Source organism: Bos indicus, chromosome 15, assembly GCF_029378745.1.
Source record: "Bos indicus isolate NIAB-ARS_2022 breed Sahiwal x Tharparkar chromosome 15, NIAB-ARS_B.indTharparkar_mat_pri_1.0, whole genome shotgun sequence".
Classification (NCBI taxonomy): domain Eukaryota; kingdom Metazoa; phylum Chordata; class Mammalia; order Artiodactyla; family Bovidae; genus Bos; species Bos indicus.
In genome coordinates this window covers 40,057,608-40,079,818 of record NC_091774.1, presented here as the reverse complement: position 1 = coordinate 40,079,818, position 22,211 = coordinate 40,057,608, and the positions used below count along the sequence as shown (strand labels likewise).

General features: G+C 43.7%; 1 protein-coding gene across 1 annotated transcript; it reads left to right on the top strand.

Annotated features, from left to right (window-relative positions):
* The first annotated feature begins 3,455 nt into the window (after nucleotides 1-3,455).
* RASSF10 (Ras association domain family member 10) lies at nucleotides 3,456-6,160 on the top strand. The gene has a single exon (XM_019975818.2). It carries the CDS (start codon nucleotides 3,712-3,714, stop codon nucleotides 5,245-5,247), a length of 1,536 nt encoding a protein of 511 aa, XP_019831377.1. The 5' UTR covers nucleotides 3,456-3,711; the 3' UTR covers nucleotides 5,248-6,160.
* Nucleotides 6,161-22,211: the final 16,051 nt, after the last annotated feature.

Genomic DNA, 22,211 nt, shown 5'->3' with positions numbered 1-22,211 from the left:
GGCATCACCAACTCAATAGACATGAGTTTGAGTAGGCTCCGGGAGTTGGTAATGGACAGGGAAGCCTGGCATGCTGCTGTCCATGGGGTCGCAAAGAGTCGGACATGACTGAGTGACTGAACTGAACTGACTGAGGACAGCACAATATCGTAGCTATTATTTATCTTAGTGTTCCTTACAGTATTAAGTAAGATTAAGGGCCTACCATGTGCCAGGCAACAAGCACTAAGGACCAAAATATAAATAAGATAGTCAATTCACCCTTTCAAAGAGCTCTTAAGTCTTGAGGGACAAACAGACATGAGGAAAAAAAAAATGCATCACATTGCAAAGTAACCTGTGCACCAAGAGAGGCAAAGAGAAACAAGGAGCCCGTTCAACTTGGAGGAGGAAAGAAAGAATTCCTACACCTCATGTTGTTTGAGTTGAACTTCTGAAGGATGAGTAGGACTTTTCAGTTGTTTAAGAGTGGTCCTAATTAGCAGAGAAAGCATGTACAAAAGCATGAATGCATCAGGATGCAGATGCTTCTCTGAATGAATGAGGTGTTGACTTGCAAGAATGTAGGATTCATTCATTCATCCATTTTTTAAATTCAATAGATACCTAGTAAACCTAGAATGTGCTAAATGCAGAGGATTCAAAAGTGAGCAAAGAAGATATGATCCCTCCCTTTGTGGAGCTTAAAATCTAGGAGGGGTTGCAGCTGATAACAAAGGGACTGCAGCTGATAACAAAGCTCTAGCAATCATGAGGGACAGGGGAAGGAGGCAGGGATAGCCAAGCATGTGAGGGAGGAGCTAGGGAGTGGGCTGGACCAGATTATAAGAGACCCCAATACCATGCTAGGGAGATGAAAATGCCCTTTGAATCCACTACCAAGTCCTGCATCTCCAGCCTCCCTTGACAGCTCAATTTTGTCCAGTCCTCTCACTGCCACTGTTCTCAGGGCAGGCCACCATCTCCTCCTTGAATGAATATGACAGTCTTCTAAAGGGCCACTTGGCATCTCACCCTGACCCCCACCCATCATCCTCAATGCAAAGAGTGATTTTTCAAAATGGAGAATGCTCACATTAGGGTCTCTCGTAGGCAGAAATCTAAGGTGGCCCCATGATCTCCACCCCCTCGTGTTACTCTGGCGATTATCTTACACAGCAAAAGGGATTTTGCAGTTAGTTGAGGCTACTAATCAGCCTTTAAGACTGAGAAATTATCCCAGGGGACTCTGCCTAATGAAACGAGCCCTTTAAAAGCAGAGTTTTCTCCAGCATGTAACAGAAGGGGAAGTCACACACACACAAAAAAAGGGGGGGGGGGGGAAGTCACAGAGACTTCAAGCCAAGGAGGAATCAAAGGATTTGACATGCTGTTGATGGCTTGTAGATGAAGGGGGGTGTGATATGGAAAAGACCTGAGGGAGGCTTCCAGGAGTTGAGAGTAACCCCAGCCAATAGCAAGCAAGGAACCAAGGACCTCATTTCTACAACTGCAAGGAACCAAATTCTTCCAACAACCTGAGTGAGCTTGGAAATGGATTCTTTCCCAGAACCTCCATATGAACGCTCAACCCAGCAAAAACCTTGCCTCTAAACCTTGGGAGACCATGAGCCAGAAGACCCAGACATGCCATGCTGGTCTTCTGATCTGCAGAACTAATAAAAAGGGTGTTATTTAAGCCACTAAATTTGTGGTAATTTGTTAACAACAATAGAAGACTAATACACCATGTGAGTTCTAATACTCCAATAAAATTTCTATTGTAGACTTAACAGGTCCAAGCATCTAATCCTCATAGCAGTCCTTTTAGAGTTATTAGGTAGGTTTTTTAAACATTTAATTGAAGTATAGTTGATTTACAATGTTGTGTTAATTTCTGCTGTACAGCAAAGTGATTCTGTTCTTTTATATATATATATATATACACACACAGTTACATATATACACAGTTACATATATACTCAGTTATATATATATATACACATTCTTTTCCATTATGTTTTATGACAAGATATTAAATACAGTTCCCTGTGCTATACAGTAGGACCTTGTTGTTTATCCATCCTATATAAAATAGTTTGCATCAGGCAGGTATTTGTCTTATCGCCATTTCACAGGTGAAGAGCAGAGAGATGAAATACTTTTTCTAAGGTCGAAGAGGTAGTAAGTGACAGGCTGAGATTTTTCCGCAGGCAGTCTGACCTCAGAATCCACACTCCATGACTTCTCATTGCCCTTAGGATCAGTCCAAATACCGACACATGGAATTGTCCCATCTATTTATTTTTCCTTTGGCTGACTCAAATGGTGCGTTCAGTCTTGCCAAGATGATACTTCCTCAGAAATCCTTCCTCAACTCTTGCAGATTGAGTAGGATACTATTCTAGTATTCCTCTGGCACCTCATGCTCCCTGTTATCAGAGCACAGAAGGTCCTGTGTTGGACACGTTTAGCACCTGTGTTGAATACTGGAGCACAGTGGGTACTCAAATATTTATCAAGTGCATGAATGAATGAATAAATAAAATATTTTATTCAAGAGGCAGTGAGGAGCCATTCAAGGTCGTGAAGCAAAGAAGTGATCTTATCAAGCCTGTGCTCCAAGGACAAGCTGGGAGCAAGACTTGCACACAATGAACCATCCTCATCAGCATTTGAGGATGAAAAAAAAGCTTATTTGCATTTTGGTCTTGGATTTCTTGAGCTGTGCAAGTTGGCTCTTATCTCCACTTGACCACATCTGGGTACCGGGTAATGCCAGAAACTGTCGCGGTAACGACCAGGTTTCTCTTTATGAAGGTGGGATCTGGGAAAAGAGCTGTGATTTGCAAAAGAGCTTGGGCCTGGAACTCCCTCTAGAATCAGGGGTCTCCCTACCAAGAAGGCTATGCGACGCCGAGGCTACGTGAGGAGTCAAAGACACGACGATGCCAGGAAGTACCCCGCAAGTCGAGACTTTACTAATCTAATCTACACTTGCTTCTGGAGCACACTGCCTCCAGACTAAGAAGACTGAAGGCCTTCCGCGTTGTAGGCTGCAGTTACAGATCCCAGCTAGAGGGCAGGTTAATCTTCGTTAGAGATGCCCAGCGTCTCGGTTTCTCTGCGCCGGGGCACTTGTCAGATGGCGCTGCTCTGAAAGTCCAGGAAACGCCCCTGGGGCTCCGAGAAAAATGCGAAAGTCAGTCCAAGCTAGCTCTAGACTCAAGGAGAGGAGCCAGTGGGCCCAGAGAGACGCAGAACTAATCCGCGCCTAGGCACAGGCTCCAGGCCCTGCGGAGGAGGGGTCCCGGAGCCCCCTTCTCACAGCGACGCGCTGCAGAGTCCCCACGCCCGCAGCGCCAGAGAGGGGCGGGCCTGGGCTCGGCGCCTCCCGAGTTCGGGCAGCAGCTCCCGGCTCTGGGAGCGGGAGGGGGAGGAGCCACGTGGGGAGGAGCAAAACCCGGAGGCCCGGGGAACCTTGGGCAGAGCCGAGCCGCGGGAGCCCGAGCCCGGGCGAGCGGCTCTTGGAGCGCACCGTCCCGGCGGAGCACCGCCTCAGCTTGCCTTCCGTGCGCAGCGGGGAGAAGGGCCGGTGCTGAAGAGAGCGAGGGTCCCGAGCGCCAATCCTTCCAGAGCTGCTGGGCTGCCTGCTGCCCCTGCCACCCTAGTGGGACTCGGCCCCCCGCCCCCCCCCCCCAAACCCCGCACTACCTGCGTCCAGGTTGCGCCATGGATCCTTCGGAGAAGAAGATATCAGTGTGGATCTGCCAGGAGGAGAAACTGGTGTCCGGCCTTTCCCGCCGCACCACTTGTTCGGACGTAGTGCGGGTACTCTTGGAGGATGGCTGCCGGAGGCGACGGCGGCAGCGGCGGAGCCGGCGGCGGGGGGCGGCCGGCGACCCGCCAGGCCCAGGAGAGCTGCCGGAACCCCTGGACGAGGACGACGAGGACGACGACGATGAGGCGCTGCCCCAGGGCATGCTGTGCGGGCCCCCGCAGTGCTATTGCATTGTGGAGAAGTGGCGGGGCTTTGAGCGCATCTTGCCCAACAAGACGCGCATCTTGCGCCTCTGGGCCGCCTGGGGCGAAGAGCAAGAGAACGTACGCTTCGTGCTAGTGCGCAGCGAGGCGTCGCTGCCCAACGCGGGTCCCCGCAGTGCCGAGGCGCGCGTCGTGCTCAGTCGCGAGCGCCCCTGCTCCGCGCGGGGGGTCCCAGCGCGGCCCAGCCTAGCCATGACCCAGGAGAAGCAGAGACGGGTGGTGCGCAAGGCCTTCCGCAAGCTGGCCAAGCTCAACCGGCGGCGCCAGCAGCAGCCGTCGTCGCCCTGTTCGTCCACTTCGTCGTCCGCAGCCTCATCCTGTTCGTCGTCGTCGCCGCGGGCCACCGAGAGCGCCTCGGTGGAGCGTATGGAGACGCTGGTGCACTTGGTGCTCTCCCAGGACCACACCATCCGTCAGCAGGTGCAGCGGCTTCGGGAGCTGGACCGAGAGATCGACCGCTACGAAGCCAAGGTGCATCTGGACCGCATGCGGCGGCACGGAGTGAACTACGTGCAGGACACCTACTTGGTGGGTGCCGGGATCGAACTCGACGGTACCGGCCCAGGAGAGGAGCCGGAGCCGGAGCCGGATCCCGAGCCGGCGGCAGCGACGACAACGACGCCGCCCCTGGACGGCGAGGCGAAGGCGGTTGCGCTGGAGGAGCTGGCCCGGCGCTGCGACGACCTACTGCAGTTGCAGGAGCAGCGGGCCCAGCAGGAGGAGTTGCTCGAGCGCCTCTCGGCCGAAATCCAGGAGGAGCTGAACCAGAGGTGGATGAGGAGGCGCCAGGAGGAGCTCGCAACCCGGGAGGAGCCCCCGGACGCCGAGGGCGGCCTCGACGGTGAGCTGCTGCTGGAGCGCGAGCGGGTCCGGACGCAGCTCAGCACCAGCCTCTACATCGGGCTCCGGCTCAACACGGACCTGGAGGCCGTCAAGTCGGACTTGGATTACAGCCAGCAGCAGTGGGACAGCAAGGAGCGCGAGCTCCAGGGCCTTCTCCAGACTTTGCACACTTTGGAGCTGACGGTAGCGCCCGATGGGACTCCGGTGTCCAGTGGGCCCTCGCGGGACCCCGGGCCGCAGGCCTGCGCCGAGGTGTGGGTGGACCAGGCCCGCGGACTGGCCAAGAGCTGTCCTGGTAACGACGAGGACTCGGACACCGGGCTGAGCTCCATGCACAGCCAGGACTCGGACTCGGTGCCCGTGTGCGAATCCCTTGTGTAGGAGGAGCAGGGTGGGAGGGGGAGACCGCCGGCTCTCCCTTCCTTGAAGAACTCCGGCGTGGCCGGCTCAGGGACTTGAAACTCGGAGGGGAGTGGGCCCCGAGCTTTTGCCGGCCAGCAGCCCTCTGACTGGGCAGGGGGAGGGTGGGGGACGCCGGGCCTGCAGCGGCGCTGCTCAGGCCGCGGAGTGAAAGTGGAGGTGTTGCTGGACAAGGAAGCTGGGTCTGCATTACAAGCTCTCTCAGGGGAAGGAAGGAGGGAGGAGGCGAAAACCCCCTTATATTGGATAACAAACGCCCCAGGAAATTGACGTGGTCCGAGCCCATTTTCAAAAAAAGAAAAAAAAAAGTATTATGGCGATTCCATCAATTTTTTGTATGGGAAGGACTGATGGCAGCTAGAACTTTAGTTTGTGGTATAAAATACTTTTTAAAGAAACACTTGGGTGAAAAGGAAATTCCTTGAATGTTAATTGTGACTGTGAACGTGTTAAAACTAGCCAAAGAGGACGCACTGGTGTTGGCCTCAGCCTTACATCTTTGATAAAAACCCATAGGCACCCAAATCCTGGCTGTTTACATTTCTGCATATTTGGGAATTACCCATCTGCTAAACTCCTTGCCTTTTATTTTCTTTCAAAGACTAACTCTGTCTCCTCCTAGCAGATACAGTATATGTTAAAATAGGGTCCTTTTTTTTCAAACTCACCTTTTATTATTCTCAAAGCCAAACCTAACCCTTTGAGATATAGAATCAGGGTGGACATAACCTCTGGTTAAAATTTAATCTAGGCCTTTTACGATTTGCTCCTGCAAAGGTGATGTGTGTTGTCCTTTTATTCTTATTGCCACTTAATCCTTCAGACACTGTTATTCCAGAAAAAATAAAAGGGAAGTTGCAGAATTCAAGTACAACTACATTTGCTGTTTAATGAGCACTCTGATTGAAAGGTAAGCCTTGAAAGCAAAGATCTTTGTTAGCGTTCAACTTTTTAACTAAGCTACATGATTAAAACCAGCCATGACCTCAACAGATTTTACCAAACAAACCCAAGTCTATCTTTGGTCAGAGATTAATTAGTTACTTGTCCAAACCTAAATTGAGATAGTGTAAATATCAAGTTTACTAGATAAGACCTGAAAAGAAAACATAACGTAAAACAATCTAATAGTACATCTTAGGTGAAAAATTTGGTGCACAACGGCACGTAGCCATAGATAAAAGCATATAAAATGGAGCTAAAGACTTGAATTGCTCTTGTCTGGCTCACACCTTTGCAGACACCACAGCAAGCAAGCGCAGTGCTTCTCTCTTAATAGCTAGTGACGGAGCCCTGTGGGGACTCAGTGTAATTGTTCCAGTTATTTCAATGAAAACTTATCAGTTGTAGCTAGTTGTTGCCGGGGTGGAAGGAGCCTGCTGGTGGTGTTCCCTCCGGAGCTCAGAGCTTCTGAGGAATGCGGGATCTAATCTCTGCTGAGGAGGTATTAACAATGGGGTGTGTGTGCGGTGCCAGCCTGGCATCAGCCTCACTGTGTAGGGGCTGGCTCCAGTTTCAGTACTACATGGGAAGATAACTTAAGAGGCCTGACTTTGTAGAGAACTTGCTTTCCTTGGAGAGATTCTCTACTTGTTGCCAAGAGCGATCTGCTCACCTGACCTCCTCAAACCATTTGAGCTGTCTGCTTTTTAAGAGACAGGCTTCCCTGCACCCTCCACCACCACCATGCTATTACAACATGTGTAGATATTTTCAGATTTTCAAGCAAAATGGGAATTAAAAGGCCGTTTTCTTAATTGATGTTTTCCAAAGACATTAGCTGGCATGATTATGGTTTTTTCATTTCATCTGATGCAGAAAACACCTATGGCTTTGGTCTTGAGCGTGATTAAAATGAGGAAGGGACCAAAAGAAACCCACTGTCCCCAGACAATCATCTGATCCCATAAACACAAAGCCTAATAATAGCTTTCTTTTGGAGGCAGAGGTAAAATCCTCATTAGAGTGTGACAAACGCTACTTGTCTGAATGGTTTATGCTGGCAATAGCCTGACCTGGTGGTTTTAAAATTATTGTGATTTTTTCCCCGCCCCCAGGGTGGCAGGGGAGGTGGTTCTTGAACTTTTATTAACTCAAAAGAGAACACAGAAGTTGGCAGAGCAGGACTGCCTGGCAGAAAGGGGCTGTTTTCCTTTTCACTATTATTATTTTAAACTTTGACGGGCTGCTGATGTCAGCAAATATGCCTGAAGCCCATAAAGCAAATAAGCCACATCACAGGGAGGAGGCCTGCAGGGCTTTCTGGTGCCCTCTTTCTAGAACCTTCCCATGCTGGCCACCCTAAGATGCTTCTCCAGCTATCTCTTCAGGCAGTGAAGGAAGTTTTGTTCATAACAAAGGGTGACCCAGTCTGCCCATTTTTTCTTTCATCCAAATCAATTATTACATCCCCCAAAGGCACTTTCTGTGTGGGTAGGAGAAAGGAGAACAGGGTGAAAAAAGAAACAATGGTTCCTTTTACTGAGAACTCTTGCAAGTCTGAGGAAGGTGAAATATGGGGATAAAAAGTACCAAAACAGTGCCTGTGTTTAGAAAGTGCCTAGCAAATGCTAGATAGTCTTAACATTTCATTCACTTTTAAAACAATCAGCATGCCACTAAGAAATGAGAATGAATGCCTGACAGTGAATGCACCAGCACCAGGATTTAAGTGTGCTGGGAAAACCACCTCCTCTCCTGTGCTCCAAGTCTAGCAGAATTCCTGGGGAGGAATCAGCAAGCTTATGGAGGAGAGGATGAAATGGAGCCGACTCCTTACCAACCAACTCCATCTTTTTTTTGGAATTGATAGGATTTATTGTATCTTTGATCTTAGTGATCCCATTCTCAGCCATCTCCCAAACCAAAAAGATTTTATCTGGCATCTCTATCTGTTTACTTTCTCATAAAACACAATAATGGTGATGATGATTTGCTAATTAAAAAATTTATATTCTATAGTCTTTATGGTGGTCCTAAAAATGACAAATAAGAAGGAAGTCACTCAAAACCACATCACCTAAAGTTATCATTATCAACATTTGGTATATTTCCTTCCAGACCTTCTGAATTGTGAAGATTTCATATTTTGCTTCTTTTTTTTAAAATATAATTTTAATGAGATTGTCCGAATGCTTTTAGGCTCAGATTTCGACAGACTCCCTGTATACGGCTCCACCCCCGCACTGGATGCAGCCCATTGCGTGTAATTGTTCTCATGTTATTAGGTTCTTCCCAATATCTTTTCTATTATAAAACAGCACTGTGATAGCTTCTTTGTGTACATATCTGTTCTCCTAATTAGATACTGCTCTCCACCAATAAGATAGGTTCCCAAAAAGAGAATTCTCAGGTCAAAGAGTACAAACACTTAAAGGCTTGATACTCGGTTGCCAAATTGCCTTTCAAAAGATTTGGTCTAATTACAATCTGCCTTGCATAACAGTACATATTTCACCACACCTTGACTCTCACTAGGTATTATATTTTGTTAAGAAAGTATTTTAACCAAAATTAATTAGTTAATTCATTGTGGCCTCTGGAATCCAGGACTGGCAACCACTGACTTAAAATATCCATACAGCCTGAAGGGCAGGTCATCCGACCAGAAGTGTTAAGAGGACAAGGTGCTTTCTATTCTTCCTTCTTCCTTAATTTCCCTGAACTCTTGCTTATTAGTAGCAATCTTGTCTAGGGGACCCATCTGAGCAGGAGGGCCAAAAACTCTATAAGAGCAACTTAAGGGGATTAATGAATGGAATCAGATTTATAGAAAGAAAATATTCACTGTCTTTTTTCCATCTTGAGTCTAGTAGAAAAGATTATCCTCATAGGTGATATCATAGAACATACTTGATTTCATGCTTCTCCCTATCCATCCTATCAAAAATTAAACCAAAATAAATACATAAGCCCACTTATTTACTAACAGCCTCTATTAACAGTTTAGATTTTTCTAGGCATTTCTTTCTATATTTGATACTATACTTGAATTCACCCTTAAATTCTTGAAAAGGGAAAATTTGATCATGACAATTTGTGAGACTTTCAGTGTGAAAGTGTTTGTGAAATGCGTTCTCCTAAAAAGAAATGAAGGGGAATGAGGAGGGACTGTCTATTCTTGAGTGCTTTCCAAATGCCAGGTCCTCATGCTGAGCTCCCAGGCATTTTTTCCTGCATTCGTCGTTTGTGATAGACCTTTTTAACCTCCAGTTTTTATAGATAAAGAAGCTAAGGCCACCCATGTGGTGAGTACTAGATGCAAGAATCTAACCTAAGCTTGACTAAAATCTATGCCCATTTTGCTGCATCACTCCAGGTACATTTACCCAAGAGAAGCTCTGCACACTCAGAAAAAAGATTGCTCACGGCCCACAGAGTGTTGGCACTGGAGAAAGTGGTACTCAGAGACTATCAAGTTTTGTCCAGGTGTTTCCACCAGGGAGATGGAATGATTTTTTTCAAAACCATAGGGCCAGTAAGTGTGATATTTAGGACAAGATGAAGGAGGAGAAATTCCTATGTAAATTTCTGGGCATCTCTCTGAGAGTTGAAGACTTCGCCAGTATTCTCACATAAAATCTGCACCCTCTGTGTCACCACGGAGGCTTTGACTGAGTGTCCCAAGGACAAGGTGCATAGTCAGCAACCTGGAATCCTTGGCCATCAGCGCAGACAGCTGTGCCCTGTTCACAGTCACATCTGGAAGGCGGTACCAACCATGACTGCGCTGGAGCTGTCCCCAGCTTTTACCCAGGCCTTGTTCCCGAGTGAGCCCCTGGTACATGAGGATCGGAGAAGGGTGAAGGGAAGCAGAGTCAGGTCTTCCAAAGATCCCTGTGCCTGTGGTGTTGGGCAAGCACACCTGATTTAGGGCATTTCTGTGTCCATGCTGACTCCACTGCACATGTGGACACCTAGAGTGGATTGCTGTGAAGGACTACTGCCCCAGTCTCTGCCCCTTTCATCCAGTCCCATGCAAAATTTTCCTGTTTCAAACATCTCCAGGATTCCCTCTTGCTTTCAGGATAAAACCCACATTTCTTAGCACAATTTATAAGGTTGTTGGTTAGCCAACATAAGACCTGTCTTCAGAGTCATCCTTTCCCACCTTAAGACCACAGAGTTGAGTAGATTGTATTTCTTCATTAAAGTCACACTGCCATCCTCAGTTTGTACAAGGTCCCTCTTGTAATTTTTACTTCATGTTTCCTCCCCCAATCCTACTTCCATTTCCTTTCTCCTCACCATAGACACCTATTTTAGCGTATTTAGTCTATAATCTTCCAAAGCCGTCTTAACACATTCAGGGCTGTCATGTTGCACACCTCCAGGGGGCAGCATTCCTGCTGTATTCTGGAATTGTGCAGCAGAGGGCACCATTCACATAAGAAACTGTGTGACTAGTAACCCTGAAGTTGAGCAATGTACTGGCACAATCTGTTTGCTTATGTGCGTTTATGTATCCTTGGAAAGTAGAAAGAAACAGTCTGTGGGCTTATGTTTAATATACCTGACCTTTGTTGAGCTACAAAGCTCATTACATTTCTCTCTTTTTTACTTGATATTGTGTTTGTGTGAGCACTCCACACTGCAGTTTGTAAATCTGGTTCATTATTTCTGACCTGTATAGTATACTGTTACTTTTAATTTATACATTTCCTTAGTGGGCTTCCCTGGTGTCTCAGAAGGTAAAGAATCTGCCTGCAATGCAGGAGACCTGGGTTCGATCTGTGGGTGGGGAAGATCCCCTGGAGAAGGAAATGGCAACCCACACCAGTATTCTGGCCTGGAGAATTCCATGGACAGAGGAGCCTGATGAGCTATAGTCCATGGGGTCACCAAAAGTTGGACAGAACTGAGCAACTACCATTAGTGAGAGACATCTACATTGTAACCAAGTCCTCAAACAATGTTGCAGTAATGTCTGCAATGTTGCAGACAGAGATCAATGGCCATATGTGAGAATTGGAGGTTTAAAACCTGGCTGTTTTAGTGCTAAATGGCTTGATTGCTCTTCCAAAAGGCTCCACCAGGTCAGGCTTTCATCAGCAGTGAAGATTCCCATTTCCCACATAGCCTTACCAGCACTTAATATTATCCAACTTTCTACTGTTCACAAGTTTGCTTTACTTGACATTTCTATTTGAATTCTAGGTGAAATTGGCCTTCGTATGCTCATTATCCTTTGGGTTCTTCTGTTCATTGCCTGTTGTTATCAACCATTTTTCCTTTAGGTCCTCTTTCTGGCAGATTTGCAAGAGTTCCTTACTTCTTCTGAATGTTACTTTCTTATTAATCTTAGAACAAGTGTAAATATCTTACTCTAATTTGTCCTTCATCTTTAGCTGTATCTCTGGTATTTGTTGTTGAAAAAATGATTTGATTTTAATATAGTCAAATCTAGCACCCCCATCTTTCCCTTATGGTTTGTGGTTTAGAGTTCTTGGTTAAGAAATTGCGTAAAAGTATGACACTATATTTTCTTCTATTAATATTAGCCTCACATTCTCCACCCACCCTCCTTCATTCTCTCTGTCTTTTCCTTTACCTCACTTTTTTTATCCTCTCCCTCCCTGGTTCCTGTCTCACTCATTAACTGGAATACTTCTAAAGAAAGATTCTCCCTTTGTCAAATGTCACCGTGAAGAACAGTTTAAATGTTGATTATCCTGAAATATAGGATAAAAGCAACATTTCTACATTTTATTTTTATTTATGGTATTCAAAATAATGTGATTTTCCCCTAGCATTCTCCAAAGGTGGCTAATGAGATTTTTATTCATTGTTCGTCCTTTTGGGAATCATTATTAAATTTTGAGCTTAAAAAACTTAATGTGTTTCAGTCTACTATGTTTTTGGTACTATTATTGGCTGAGTGGGAGCTTCTTTGGTTAGTTCTGAATCCTTTTCACACATTTTTCATAATCTTTGATAGCTTCCTTTGCTCTTCGTTGTGTCAAGATGTTCCAAGCTCAGACTATATGTTTTCTGACTCAGACCTGAAATCAACCATCACCATAAGAAGCTCTGATTCCTTTTAATGGGAAATGCTATATCTTTTTAATTAAAAAAATTTAAACTTTATATTGAAGTATAGTTGATCAACAATGTGTTAACAATGTGTTAATTTCAAAGTGATTCAGTTATTGTTGTTGTTTAGTCACTAAGTTGTGTCCGACTTGGTGAGCCCATTGACTGCAGCATGCCAGGCTTCCTTGTCCTTCACTGTCTCTCACAGTTTGCTCACACTCATGTCCATTGAGTCAGTGATGCCATCCAACCACCTCATCCTCTGTCATCCCCTTCTCCTCCTGCTCTCAGTCTTTCCCAATATCAGGGTCTTTTCCAATAGACTCTTCCCAATCAGATGGCCAAAGTATTGGAACTTCAGCTTCAGCATCAGTCCTTCCAATGAATATTCAGAGTTGATTTCTTTTAGGATTGATTGACTTCCTTGCCATCCAGTTGTTTAGTTTTGCTCAGTCATGTCCGACTCTTTGCAACCCCATGGACTACAGCACACCAGGCTTCCAACTACACCATCACCAACTACCAGAGTCTACCCAAACTCATGTACACTGAGTCAGTGAGGCTATCCAACCATCTCATCTTCTGTCATCCCCTTCTCTTCCTGTCTTCAATCTTTCCTAGCATCAGGGTTTTTCAAATGAGTCTGCTCTTCACATCAGGTGGCCAAAGTATTGGAGTTTCAGCTTCAACATCAGTCCTTCCAGTGAACACCCAGGACTGATCTCCTTTAGAATGGACTGGTTGGATCTCCTTGCAGTCCAAGGGACTCTCAAGAGTCTTCTCCAACACCACAGTTCAAAAGCATCAATTCTTTGGCACTCAGCTTTCTTTACAGTCCAACTCTCACATCTACACATGACTACTGGAAAAACCATAGCCTTGACTAGACGGACCTTTGCTGGCAAAGTTATGTCTCTGCTTTTTAATATGTTGTCCAAGGGACTCTCAAGAGTCCTCTCCTGCACCACAGTTTGAAAGCATCAATTCTTTGGTGCTCAGCCTTCTTTATGGTCTAACTCTCATATCCATATATGACTACTGGAAAAACTGTAACTTCGACTATACAGATCGTTGTCGGCAAAGGATGTCTGCTTTTTAATATGCTGTTGTCATAGCTTTCCTTCCAAGGAGCAAGCATCTTTTAATTTTATGGCTGTAGTCACAGTTCACAGTGATTTTGGAGCCCAAGAAAATAAAATTTGTCACTGTTTCCATTGTTTCCCCATCTATTTGCCATGAAGTGATGGGACCAGATGCCATGATCTTAGTCTTTTGAATGTAATTTTAAGCCAACTTTTAAACTCTCTTCTTTCACCCTCATCAAAAGGCTCTTTAGTTCCTCTTTGCTTTCTGCCATTAGGGTGGTGTCATCTGCATATCTGATCTTGTTGATATTTCTCCTGACAATCTTGATTTCAGCTTGTGATTCATCCAGCCAGCATTTCTCATGATGTACTCTGCATATAAGTTAAATAAGCAGGGTAACAATATACAGCCTTGAATGTATCCCTTTCACAATTTTGAACCAGTCCATTGTTCCATGTCCATTTCTAACTGTTGCTTGTTGACCTGCATGCAGGTTTCTCAGGAGGCAGGTAAGGTGGTCTGGTGTTCCCATCTCTTTAAGAATTTTCCACAGTTTGTTGTGATCCACACAGTCGAAGGCTTTAGTGTAGTCAATGAAGCAGAAGTAGATGTTTCCCTGGAATTTCTTTGCTTTTTCTATGATCCAATGAATGTTGGCAATTCAATCTCTGGTTCCCTTGCCCTGTACATTTGGAAGTTTTCAGTTATGCACATACATATATCTATTATTTTTCAAATTCTTTTTATCATTTAGGTTATTAAGCAGAATTCTGTGTTCTATACAGTAGGTCCTTGTTGGTTATCTATTTAAATATAGCAGTGTGTACACGTCAATCTCAAACCCCCAGTCTATTCCTCCTCTTTCCCCCTGATAATGATAAGTTTGCTTTCTAAGTCTGTGAGTCTATTTCTGCTTTGTAAATAAATTCATTTGTAACATTTCTAAAGAGCCCACATATTAGCAATATCTTGTGATATTTGTCTTTGGCTTCTTAGTATGATAATCTCTAGGTCTATCCATGTTGCTGCAAATGGCATTATTTCATCATTTTTAATGGCTGAGTGATATTCCATTGTATATGTGTGCCACATCCTCTTTCCTCTCCTCAGCCCTTGATAACCTCTGTTATCTTCTTTGGAGAAATATCTTTTCAAGTCATTTGTCCACTTTGAATTAGATTGTTTTTGTTGTTGTCACTCTTATTGTTGAGTTGTAGGAGTTCTTCATATATTCTGAATAGCAGTCCCTTCCCAGATCTATGATTTATAAATATTTTCTCCCATTCCATTTATTGCCTTTGTTGATGTGTCTGATGCATAAGTTTAAAAAAAAGTTGTTTTTTTTTATGGACTCCAACTTACTTATTTTTTCCTTTGTTATGTTCTTTTGGTGTTCTATCCAAGAAATCCTTACAAATCCTATGTCCAGAAGCTTTCCCTCCATTTTCTTCTAAGAGTTTTATAGTTTTAGCTCTTACAATTAGGTTTTTGATGATTTTTTTTTGACAGTATTCTTATTGCTTTTATTGACAAGTAGCTTTTTGGAGGTTCTTTCTGTGTCATTCCCACTTAAGTCACTTACAAGATTTTTTTTTCTCTGTTTTTGTTTTTTTTTTTCTTTCATTGGATGGATAGATTTTTCTTTGACTGATTTCAAAGTTATACATTTAATTTTGCTCTTCTATTTTCCAAGCATACTTCTGCTTATTTTTTCTGACCTCTATATAAATTTGTAAGTGCTGTGTTTGCCCCCAAGCAAGATAAGAATCTTAACATACTAGTCTCACTTCTCTGGTCTCTCACCCTCTTCATTTTGATATCATCTATAATTTCAGTTATAGAAAATCTTATGTAGCTAATAAACTTTCTCAGTATATTTTATTGGGATCACAGTAAATATATATATATATTCTTGAGCAGAATTGATCTTTATTAAGTCATTCTGTCCAAGAATATGATAATAATAAAGTATAACAAGTTACTCCCAAATTCACTGTGGCTTAAAATAATATTCATTTGTTCCCACTTATGCACCTGTGAGTCATTTGAGGGTTGGTTGATCCTGGCAAGGCTCCACTGAACTTGGCTTTAATCTGTGGGTTGGGCTTAGGTGTGAGATGGGCTTAATCTGTGAGATGAGTCTGCTGTCCTCTTTGGACCAGAGGCATAGCGCTTTCCCCAAGGTACTCTGGAGTTGTTACAGAGGCCTTAGCCTGGACTTCTTCTTTTTCACACCTTCTTTGAGCCTTGGCTTGCTGAATCCAAGTCAACACGCAAATGTTGAGTTCATGCTGTATACCAGGCCTAGGGGTTAAGCCTGCAACAGCAAAAATCAGTAAAATAGGTAGCATTAAGTAATTTAACATGCCCTTTAAGACACTGGCATTGGGATTTTAAATTTATTAAGCCTTTTGAACTAATATTTTTCCTAAAGAGAAAACTGGTTATGTAAACCATGTTATAGTCATATTATTAAATTGATATTACACAGCTACTAAAATAATTAGATCTGCATTGCTGACATGAAAACAATCATGTATATTATATTGTCAAATAAAAAAGCAAGGAAATGGCAATAGTATAAACTTAGCTCACAACTCTAAAAATTAGACATTTCTTAGCTTTGTCTACAGAAAAGGTCTGGAATCAGTTTCTGCCCAGGAGGATCGCTAGCACCTATATTTGATATCTAAATACCATTTTTTTCTATTAAAAAGACTCCTTGAAGTAATGGTTGATTCCAAATTCATGATGAGAAATAGATAAGATAGGTTTGCTATATCCTGCATTCCAGAAAGCAAGGAAACTGTAGAGAATTTTATGCTATATATAAACTCAGGGGTAACCTGGAGGGGCTTCAAAGTTAAAGACAGGAAAAAACAAATTTCAGTGAGAACAACAGTTATAGTAAATTGAAACATACCATGAATTGAAACAAAAATATGAAAGACTAGGAGTTCACGATGATATTACAAAAAAGTTAACCTATTGATCAACTTTGATTAATATGAGGTGGCTAGGATACCAAGTTGTTACTCTGGAAGTTAGTGATAAAGAGAACATTTTTTTCTGTCTTTCTTGTACATGCTGTGTTTCTAAGTCATCAGTTGATTAGGGAAGGTTTTTCTTTACAAAAGAATTTCATCTAGCAAATCCAGAAGAAATGATAAATTAGAAAATTACCCATATGCAACCCATAACAAATTAATGCATCTAGATAGTGATCATTGATGATATTAAAATGAGCAGGTGTCAAGTTAATGGGAAACTTTATAGTAGATGGATCAGTTGACAACACTGACATCCGAGGGACGTCCAGTCATGATGTACCTCCTACTATGATAAACTAGAAAGCACTTAGCCCCATGTTTTAAATATTCCACCCCAAATAATTCAGTCTGAATCTAATCAAGAGTCTAGTTCTATTGTGGAGTTTATAGGAAACAGGGAGAAGAGAAGAATATGTGGAATAATATTTTGAGCATGTAATAGTCAAATCTAGACTGGGCAATTCTATAGGGCAAAAATCCATGTATAAATAACCTAAAAGAGGGAATGGAAATAAACCATTGTAACTGAAAGATACTAAGAGATATTCCAACAAGTTATGGACTTTATTTGGGATAGTAACTTGAACAAACCAAGGGTTAAAAAAATTTTAGGGACAATCAGGAAAAATAGAAGCAGACTATTTATTAAAGGTTGATTGCTATTTTTAGATATAATAATGGCAAAATGACTGTTTTTAAAAGGTTTTACCTGTTAGCAAAACAAAATAAAATACTATGGTGAAATAAGATAATGTCTGAGATTTGCGAGAATATTGCATGGAAAAGTTGGATGGTCAGGAGAGATAAATAAAATTGGCAAGTTGATGATTTTTGTTGAAGATAGGTGATAGGTATACAGGGATACATTATACTGTTCTCTGGGTTTATGTATTGGTTTGAGGATTGTAATAGTAGAAAGTGAAAAAAATTGCAGAAGATAAATATAGAAAATACATATGAATTTTTTTTTCTTTTTAATAAAACAGAATAATAAACTTTGTTATGCTATTTTCTCTGGTTATCTTTGGGAAATAGGATCAGGGAGTGACATGAGAAACTGCTATTTTTTATTTTATAAATTTGTGTATCATTTGACTTTTTAAGCAAGTATATATAACTTAAATAACTAAAAAAAAGAATAAAGTCATAATTAAGGTATGAGCAATGTACTGTGGGAGACTGTTTTCTTATATCTTGGGTAAACATAGCTGTTGAAAATAGGATCTAAAACCGTGAGAGTGAAGGTTGCACTGAATCACTGGAGTAGGTTCAGCCTGACCCTGAACCAACCAATCTGTAGACCTTCGGGGATAACAAAGTGACCTCTGTCTCTGGGACAGATGATCTTCTCATCATGCCACTGGCAGCAAAGCAGGCTTTTAAGTAGAGTGAGGCTTTGATCAATTGCTTAAAGGAAAGTATTTAATCTGATCATTCTGTGTTCAAGTTTTGAACTAATCTCTTAATGCCTGAATTAATTACTTAGTTATGAAGGTATTAACCAGTTACTCATTTTCCAGCCATGACTGTCTTCTACGTGAGTGCATTTTCTGAGTCAGTCCAGATCCAGGAGGAAAGGGTAGCTGAGAAGCATGAAGGGCTACTGTAGCATAAGTGAGTCTAAACCCCTGTTTGCTTGGGGCCCTGTGGAGTTTTTACAGGGGATCCACACAACCCATACCTACAGCAGGCAGTCAGAGGGCATAATAAACCATCTTTCACATTCATGTACTGCTAATTTGTGAATCTTTGTAGATGGCATTATGATGAATACATAAAATCCTTCCTGAAGTTAGAGGAATCTTAAGATTTTCTGTGTCAACTACTATTACTCAGATATATCTAAACTTTTTGATATTAGAACACGTCCTCATATGGAACCACTGGCCTAGAGTTATTAATTTTATTAATTATTCTTAAGTTGCTCTTCAGGATTGTAAGTTGGGGTGCTCTTTCCATTTGCTGTTTTTCCAAAAGTTAAATCCCAGGCGTATTTCTGCCATACTGTTCATTGAGACATCTGAAGCTGCCATGGCTCCCTTCTCCTTGCTCCCGGGGTGCCTTACACACAGCTCCATTTACACTGGCTGTTCTACCGGTGTCTCCCCCACTACAGTGGCAAGGGAAGGGGAGGTGAGGATAAGGATTCATTGACTTAAACTCATGAGCACCCACGGGCTCAGAAACTAGAGACAAAGAGGTAAACAGGATACACTCCTGACTCTCACAGATCTCACTAAGTAAGACGTGTGGGGATAAAGGACAGACAAACAAGTAGACAATCACAATATGCTATACGGCTCCCGTGGGAAAATTAAGGAGGCATCTAACCCAGATTGTGGAAGTCAGAGACACTGGGAGCAGATGACGCCCAGACTGAGATTTGAAGGACTGGTTGGAGTTGACCAAGTTGGAGGGGGACAGGGAGGGACCAGTTAATGCAAAGTGCAGAAGAAGACAGCACAAAGCCCGAGTTGAGAGGTGGAAAGTGGGGAGAGAGGAGGCTGGTGAGCTGGGTAGGGGCTTGACTGTGATAGGTCCTGTGTGCCATGATGAAGACTGTAGACTTAATCTTGAGACAGAAGGGAAGACATTAGAGGTTCAAAGGCAGAAATCTGCCATGAGCAGATGTGTCTGCTTGAGTCATAACCTTTGCTACAATGTGGATGACAGTTCGTGTGTGCAAAACCAGAAAATGGAGAGATGTGACAGGAGACTGATTCCTAACGCAACAGAGATTCAGGTGGAGGCCTGAAAGAAGGCAGTAGTCATGGAATGAAGAGAGAGCAGACCCCGGGGACACTGAGGAGGTGGAACAGATTGGCTAGGTGCTGGATTGGATGTGCAAAAGGAAGACTCAGGGATGATAACCAGGTTTCTGGTCTGGGAAACGGGTGGCTAGTCACAGAGGTAGGGAATATGGGAGGAGGAGGTGGTTTGAGAGAAGACGGTGCAGGAAATCAAACTCTGTTTGGGTGAGGTTCTTTCTCGGTCAGCTTTTCTAGGAGATGATTGGCTGACAAAATCACCAAGGAAGTGAAAGTTTCAAGCCACAGAGTAGCATACAATTCTTCCTATTTTTGGTATCCAGGGCCATTTGTTGAACATACACATCAGGACTGAAAGGTCGACCTGCAGTTGCACATGATCACACATTGTTTGGAGCAACAATGAAGACAAACCTCTGTGCTTTAAGGAAATGGATACATTTCCTCTTCTGAGGGCAAAACTGTATTGTTTAGAAACAATGCTGCAAAGTAAAATAATCTGGTTAATCCCAGATGGTTGGTGGGACCTAAAAATAATGCAACTGCTAGGAATTCCCTGGTGGTCCAGTGGTTGGGACTCTGTGCTCTCACAGCCAAGGCCCCAGGTTCAATCCCTGGTCGGGGAACTAAATCCCACAAGCCACACAGTATGGCCATAAATAAATAAATAATTCTGCAACTGCTGAGAAAAACTCTAAGACATGGTGAAGAGTTTAAGATTTGGAGCCATAGGTTAAAATCCAGGCTCTTCCACTTGCTGATTCTCTGACTTACTAATTCTATGGTTTAGGTTAAATTATTAACCTAGAAAAGTTAAGAAGAAGAGTAAGTACCTCACAAAGTCATTGTGCAAGTGACATGAATTTTAATTTTGTAGACTTATTGTTTTGGACTAGGCAATGCCAAGTGCCTTGGCCCATTTATTCCTTCTTTTAGTTGTGTATTCACATGTTCATTTGTATAGTCACTGACACCCACTGTAAGTACACACCACATGCCAGCCACTGTGGCAGCCCCAGAGGATGCAAAATTGTGTAAGACATGATCCAATGAGGACAATGGGCTTCTCTGATAGCTCAGCTGGTAAAGAATCCGCCTGCAACTCAGGAGACCCTGGTTTGATCCCTGGGTTGGGAAGATCCCCTGGAGAAGGGAAAGGCAACCCACTCCAGTATTCTGGCCTGGAGAATTCCATAGACTATAGTCCATGGAGTCACAAAGAGTCAGACATAACTGAGCGACTTTCACTTCACTTCACTTCACAATGAGGACAAGAGATAAAAAAACAAAGACAGGGAACACAGTAATCAGGTGGTCCAAAAGTTTGGAAGAGAGATGAGGAGGGCCTGAACTAGAGGATGGGCTTAAGCAGGGATGGAGACCTTTAGAAACTTGCCTCACTCACTGTGCTGTGCTTAGTCGCTCAGTCATGTCTGACTCTGTGACCCCATGGACTGCAGCCCACCAGGCTCCTCTGTTCATGGGATTCTTCAGACAAGAATACTGGAGTGGGTTGTCATGCCCTCCTCCAGGTGATCTTCCCGACCCAGGGATCGAACCCAGGCCTCTCTTACTGCAGGCAGATTCTTTACCGTCTGAGCCATCAGGGAAGCCCTGCCTCACTCACATGTGGAGGTTAATCACTGGTGGAGGATGAGGGAGAATGAGCAACCTGGAATGATTCCCAGATTTTCATGTTGGGCAAATGGGAAGATATGGGTGAGTGCTTTTCTTGAATGGTGTGGACTGGCTCTTGGCATGAAGTGGGAGTGGGAGATGGTGAGCTCAGCTTGGAATCTGTTGTGTTGAGGTGCCTGTGGGTGCATCTGATAGGGGGAGGGAAGCCATGCACAGGGAATCAGATGCTCAAAGAATGTAGAGTGGGAATATGAGATACTGAAGTTAGAGCTCTAGATAACATGGAGGTTTAAGTAGTAAAAAGAAAAAAAAAAGAAGAAGAATTCACAAAGACTAAGAAAAAAACAGAAGCAGGCAAAAGAAAAAGCAACATTGTGGAAATCTAGTTTAGGGAAAGTGAGTTTCAAAACAAGGGTGGCTACCAGTACTCATTCTATTTGGCCGTTTGTAACCGTAGCCTTGGAGAAGGGAATGTCAGAAGACCAGGGGTGCTGAAACCACATTTAGTGGCTTGAGAAGTGAGTGGGAAGTGGAAAGATGGGGAGAGCAAGTAATGAGAATTCGTTTGAGAAGTCTGGTGTGAGGAGAGTGGGGATGTGACTGTAGCGGTTAAAGGATGAAGAGCAAAGGTAGAATGGAAGGTGAGGGGGAGAGTGACCCACGATGAGACTGGAGAAGCTGGCAAGGGCCAGAACATATAGGGTCCAGAAGGCCACAGGCAGGAGTTTGGAGTTTTATTTGTAATGCCCTGAGAATCACTGCAAAGCTTCAAGCAGGGGAATGACATGATTGATTCTTCTGCCTGCTCAATGGATGACAGAGGGAGAGAGCAACTGGGCTTTGAGATCCTCAAGGGGGAGAAGGTCTGTGATGAGACTCTGGGCGTGGATGGCTAAAGACAATGGCTGACATTGAAGGTCATCAGAGCTGAGAGGCCACGGGTGTTGGGAGACACATCCACGTGGATGTTGAAGGTTTCTGTGATGATATCAAGAATGGGGATGGAGAGAGGGAGGGTGACGAGAGAAGGAACCTCAGGTTCCTTCTGAGGGTGAAGGAACAGAGAGGTATATCAGTGGAAGCCACACTGACTGTGGGGGAAGCTTATGTTGGAATGGTGACTAGGAAAGAGAGGGGTGAATGAGCCCATGACTTTGATTATGTCGCTCATGTGCTCTGCATTCATCAGAAGCTTCCTGTTATCCACTGAAGAAAGTCTAAACATCTTAATAGCCTCATCTCCCACTTCCCCCCTCCCCTAGCCTCACTGAACAACTTGAGGTTACCTGTTCATACCTCTCTCCTTTTGCACACCACTATCCTTCCTATATCAAATGTCTGTCCTTCCTCC

Excerpts from the sequence above, each read along its gene's own strand:
- RASSF10 (XM_019975818.2), top strand. The coding sequence starts at position 3,712 with ATGGATCCTTCGGAGAAGAAGATATCAGTGTGGATCTGCCAGGAGGAG.